Source organism: Montipora foliosa, chromosome 11 (genome assembly GCF_036669935.1).
Source record: "Montipora foliosa isolate CH-2021 chromosome 11, ASM3666993v2, whole genome shotgun sequence".
Taxonomy (NCBI): Eukaryota; Metazoa; Cnidaria; class Anthozoa; order Scleractinia; family Acroporidae; genus Montipora; species Montipora foliosa.
The window spans coordinates 8,945,660-8,950,659 of record NC_090879.1 but is presented as its reverse complement, the minus strand read 5'-3'; the positions used below and the strand labels follow the sequence as shown (position 1 = coordinate 8,950,659).

General features: G+C 41.6%; 2 protein-coding genes across 4 annotated transcripts in view; one reads left to right on the top strand and one right to left on the bottom strand.

Moving 5' to 3' along the window:
- Window positions 1–370, bottom strand: part of LOC137977672 (protein CUSTOS-like) — a 5,764-nt gene extending 5,394 nt beyond the window's left edge. The window contains exon 1 of the mRNA XM_068824961.1: window positions 212–370. Within this exon, the coding sequence (XP_068681062.1) occupies window positions 212–284 (73 nt within the window). The 5' untranslated portion in view covers window positions 285–370. The remainder of the gene's footprint in view (window positions 1–211) is intronic.
- A 52-nt stretch (window positions 371–422) lies between these two features.
- The window catches only part of LOC137977673 (uncharacterized), an 11,260-nt gene continuing 6,682 nt past the window's right edge, over window positions 423–5,000 (top strand). The window contains exon 1 of one of the 3 annotated variants that reach the window (XM_068824963.1): window positions 423–805. In XM_068824963.1, coding sequence (XP_068681064.1) covers window positions 554–805 — 252 coding nt within the window. In that variant the 5' untranslated portion in view covers window positions 423–553. The remainder of the gene's footprint in view (window positions 806–5,000) is intronic. The other 2 variants (XM_068824965.1, XM_068824964.1) reach the window with 2 other exon arrangements.

Sequence of the window (5,000 nt, the reverse complement as noted above, 5' to 3'; positions counted from 1 at the left end):
TTGTTGTTTTGGTTTTCAAAGCCGGCGCTTTTCGCTACTAGTGGGCTATAACAAATAGCCTACTAGTAGCTCAACCAATCAGAACGCAGCATTGATAATAGACCACTAGTTGGATTTTACTAATAAATAATTATTGTTTGTTTTACAAGACAAAAACAGCTTAAGCAGAATACTCTGCCACTTATTTGCATGTCCAAGACAAAGACATTACCAGAATCGACGATATTTGCAATAGAAGCAAACTTGTCTAAATCATCGTCTGAACTTTCACTTGAGGTAGCCATCTTGGATCTGAACAAAATACCCCGTGCTCCGTGGCTCCGTGGTCGTGCTCCGTAATCCAGAACTAACTCGCAGGGTTTTTCCTATTGAAAATGAGGCTACCTCGATCTAGCCTTTTTCGGCAATAAGGCTGAAAACACGAAAACGAGGCTACTTAAAAACAAAATGAAGATCGAAAAGCTCAACTTTGTAATTAATAACACTTGAATTTTTTATTGAATCTGATTGTTTCGGAACATGGGTTGTACACGTAACTGAACTGTGAATATCCATGGCTTCCACTGCACAGTATGGTGAGAAAAACGAGTTGGTAGATTCCGGATCCGATGACGAAGACAGCGATGACGTTTCTAATGTAGCAACACGGACAAGAGCAAGTTATAAGAAACAGTCGAAATCGCGAGTGCCGCGACCTATCGAGCCAGAAGTTCAAGTGCATAACGAACAACAAGCCTCTGAGAGGAGCGGGGAAGTAAGTGAAGAAAGAGATTTAGGCTTTGGAGATATATGGTCTGGAAATAAGGTAACTGTAAAGGTTGGGCCAAGATCGATTTTCATTCTTATTGAACTAGAATTGCAGTACAGTACGTATTAGTTTCATTGACGTTTAAATGTTCTTCATTGATAACTCAACGCTGAGTTTGGCCACTTTTGTATCTTTTTTGTATAGCTGTATGAAGTGCTCTTTATTTATTTATGACTAACGACTTGTGGGCGTGGAGTAAGTTGAATTTGCATTTGATCACGCACGTGCACTCAACGGCCATATCGGATCTGAAAGTAATGCAATGAGATTTATTGTCTTCAAAAAGTGCTACTATTTTTATGGACTAATCAATGAAGGCTCAATTCTTTCTATCCTTTTTTCCTTAACTGCTATATATCTCCAACTACACTATAATTTTTCTTGTTTCATGTGTGCACATCAGGATAACCTTAATTTTAAAGAGCAATAACTTTCAAATTAGCCTAATAATGTAGTTGATGTTTCTTCTTTTGTGTGGTTCCTGAAGCTCTCTCCTGGTGACTTATTTCTTTGCATATTAAAAAAAACATTTCAGTGCTTGTTTGCTTTTCAAAATCAGTGTGCCAAAACTCATGTTGACTGGTTGAAAACACAGATAGGAAACCTAAATTTGATATTCGCCAGCGACGAAACAGTTTGTGGAAGAAGTTAGGGACCAATATTAATGCGCTAAAAATTTGGCTGCAATTTGATGGAGTAATCAAAATACGTTTAAATAAATGAAGTTTCTAAAACCATTATGCTGCATTGCTGGGATAGTAAGATATGAAAATTTGGTTCATTAAACAACGTCAAAGATCGAGTTGCCACCGTGACTGTCAGTGCAATCAATTATGTTCGAAATGTCAGTTGTTTTTTCCTTAAGTCACACAGCACTGTGAGCTATACATTATTATTTTGAAGGGAAAATTTCTTTCTGGTAAAAATTGTTTCAATTACACTTTCTTAGTAATTTGCTTGTCACCCATTTTTCATTATAAACCCCAGATGAAGAAAATTTCAAATCAGATCAGGTTTTTACCTGATGTCGTCCTTACTTAATGCAGCAACATTAACAGCGATAATAGGGAGTTTAAGAAATGACTACATGATGATGATGCAGCTCTGACAACACCACAAAGTAAGTCAGAATATCATTGGTTAAAAGAGGAAAAATAATCTTGCTTTGCACATTTTAGCACATCTTTTTGCAGTACTATGCATAACGGCGACCTGAAATCACCAAATTTGAAGTTCTGGTGACAACATGAGCATTACAAATGTGAACCTTTCATTCCCTATTTTTGCCCTGAAACTGCTTGTATAAATTTAGTTTTAGGATAATTTGTCCGCATTTTACAGCGTAAACGAGGTGGAGGAATTAAAGTCCCTAATTACTTTTGGGTGTGACTTTTGGAATTTTATCCCATAAATGGTGGCAAGTTTGAATTAATTATTTTTCCGAAGCTGTTTCCAAGTATGACAGATACACGTGCAATTGATGTCGTTATTAGTTATCGCTTTCCCATATAGTTTTGCATTCATTACGAGACTGTCAGCTCATTTCAAGATTTAAGGCTGTTTAACTGTGACTGCATAGGGCTATCTGTTTTTCAATTTGAATAATAGTTGTGTTAAGTTTACTATTGAAGGCTGACATACAAGGGGAGGCTCCGCCTAATTTGCAAGAATAAAGATGATATTGTGCAAGTAGAAGAACAAGATCAATAGCTGTATGAGTTGGGACGTTTGACAGCCCCATAATTCCTAATGAAGATCTGAGTGAACAAAATCATTCCCAAGGCACATTTAATTTGAAAGAGCAATTGTTTAACATCTTTCCAAAAACCTTTTGTTATGGAATAGCTCAGGAAAAGATGAGTAGTAGTCTCTGTTTCTCGTTCACAAAGGCAACATGTATCTGATTGTACAAGGTTCATTCTCTTCAGAAAATCATTTGTAGCAATCCTCCGATGTAAGAATTTAAAATGAAAGGTTCTTAATTTGGTAGAAGACATACATTTAAAAGCAATTGTGTATGCAACCTTCCAGTCTACATCGTAGTTATTCTGAACACAAAGGTTCCTAAGCCACTTTCCTTGGCTCCCAATGGGTGAGGACTCTTACCAAGATAGTAATAAGTTACTACAAGTTGTTGGCTGACTCAGTCTTGCTGCCATAACTTTGAGTTTTTCTTTTTCCAAGTACTCTTTAATAGACCAAGAAGGAGTATTTTATCTATTGTTTAAAAAATGAGCAGAGCTCAATGTTTTTAGAGTCTGTAAAACATGTGCTGTGAGTTTTTTTGAACGGCTTCAAAAGCATTCCACCAAAAGCTTGTTCCTCGGAAGTCCGAACAATAATAGTAATATAATAGTGGCATCCTCGTCTTGAAGAGGCGATGGTTAGCGCTGGGGATTTGGGCAGGATCTTGTATGACTGTGTAGCCCGATCCTGGAGTGGCAGTCTCTGTTGCAGGTGACCCAGACGTGCCTTGTGGAATCGTGTGCAGAGGCTGTGCGTTCTTTCCTCGCCGCTCTCCTGCATGTAGCCTGGACTCTAGCGTTCGCTTCCGCCTTTGAAACCCACACTTTGACATTTTGCCGCCATGTATCTCGTTGTTTGGTGATGTCCTCCCATGCACTGGTGTCGATTAGTGCAGATCGCAAGTCTCGATTGATAATGTCCTTGTAGCGCAGCAGCAGTCGACCTACGCCCTCCCACAGTTCTCCATAAAGGATTTCTCTTGGCAGGCAGTCAGGCTCCATGCGATGTGCATGGCCGAGCCATTGAAGGCGTCACTGAATGAGCAGTGATGGCATGCTCTGTGAGCTAGCACGCTCCAGGACCTCAATGTTGGTGACTCTGTCCTGCCACCTGATGTGCAGCAGGCACCGAAGGCAGCGGAGGTGGAATCCGTTGAGTCGCCACTCTTGTCTGTCATAGGTTGTCCACGACTTGCTGCCATAAAGGAGAGTCAATAGGATGCAATCTTGGTAGACGCACATCTTGGTCCTTTCGCTCAGCATGTCATTGCCCCACACTCGCTTGTTGAGTTTGGCCATAACAGCAGCTGCTTTGGCGATCCTGCAGCTGATCTCAGCATCCAGTGAAGTCAAGCTTGACATGGTGGAACCCAAGTAGGTGAAGGTGTCCACAACCTCCAGCTTGTGTTGTCAATGGTGACGACTGGGGAGAACTCAGCACCTTGTGCCAGGATGTTCGTCTTCCTGAGGCTGATCGTTAGCCCAAACTACTTGCAGGCTTGGGACAATATTTTTCTACGAGATGTTGGAGGCCCTCCTTGCTGTGGGATGTTAGAGCAGCATCGTCTGGAAACAGGCTCCCATGTGAGCACCACATAAGCTTTGGTTTTGGCGCGGAGTCTGGCAATGTTGAAGAGTTTGCCATCTGACTTCTTCCGGATGTAGTCTACAAAGGCATACTGGAGCAGCATCGAGAAGAAAATCCCGAACAGGGTTGGAGCAAGGACACAGCCCTGCTTTACTCCACTACTGACTGGGAAGTCATACATACATACTTTATTGCAACTCCCTAAAGAGGGCATTGGAGGTGGCCCCATTGAAGCAGACCGTACTCTGCATGTCCTGTTGAAAGAAGGTGATGATCGCCAGGAGCTTTGGAGGGCAGCCAATCTTCTGGAGGATCTTGAAGAGCCCGCTTCTGCTCACCAAGTCAAAAGCTTTGGTGAGGTCCACGAAGGCAAGGAACAATGAATGAGTTGCCAGTAATCGGATCCCTGTTTATATGCAAAGGGTTCTGGGATCGCCAGGGGGCAAACATTTCAAGTCGCTGTAAGAAAATGAAAAGCGAAAACTTATTTCAATGTCCAAATAACGTCCGAAATATTACAAAATTAGGTACAAATTGTATTTATGTGTGTCTAGGCTGTTTTCTTATTTGTTACGTCTTGCATAAACGAATTATGGCTTCTGGACATGACCTCCTCAAAGGAGATAAGTCGTTGTCAGAGGAGATGGAAATTGTTTTTACTTTGGAGGGATGAAATGGGCGATGACAAACATGAGGAAATCCATAGGTTAAGTTCTTGTTTGATCTGCTAGTACTCGTTGGCACAGCGGCGGGCGGTCTGCCAGGCCTTGCTCCTAGCTGCTCGAAGGGTGTTGCGTGTGCTTGGAGAAGGGTTCTGCTTATGAGCCAGCATCGCTTTCCTCTTGGCCTCCGTGACTGG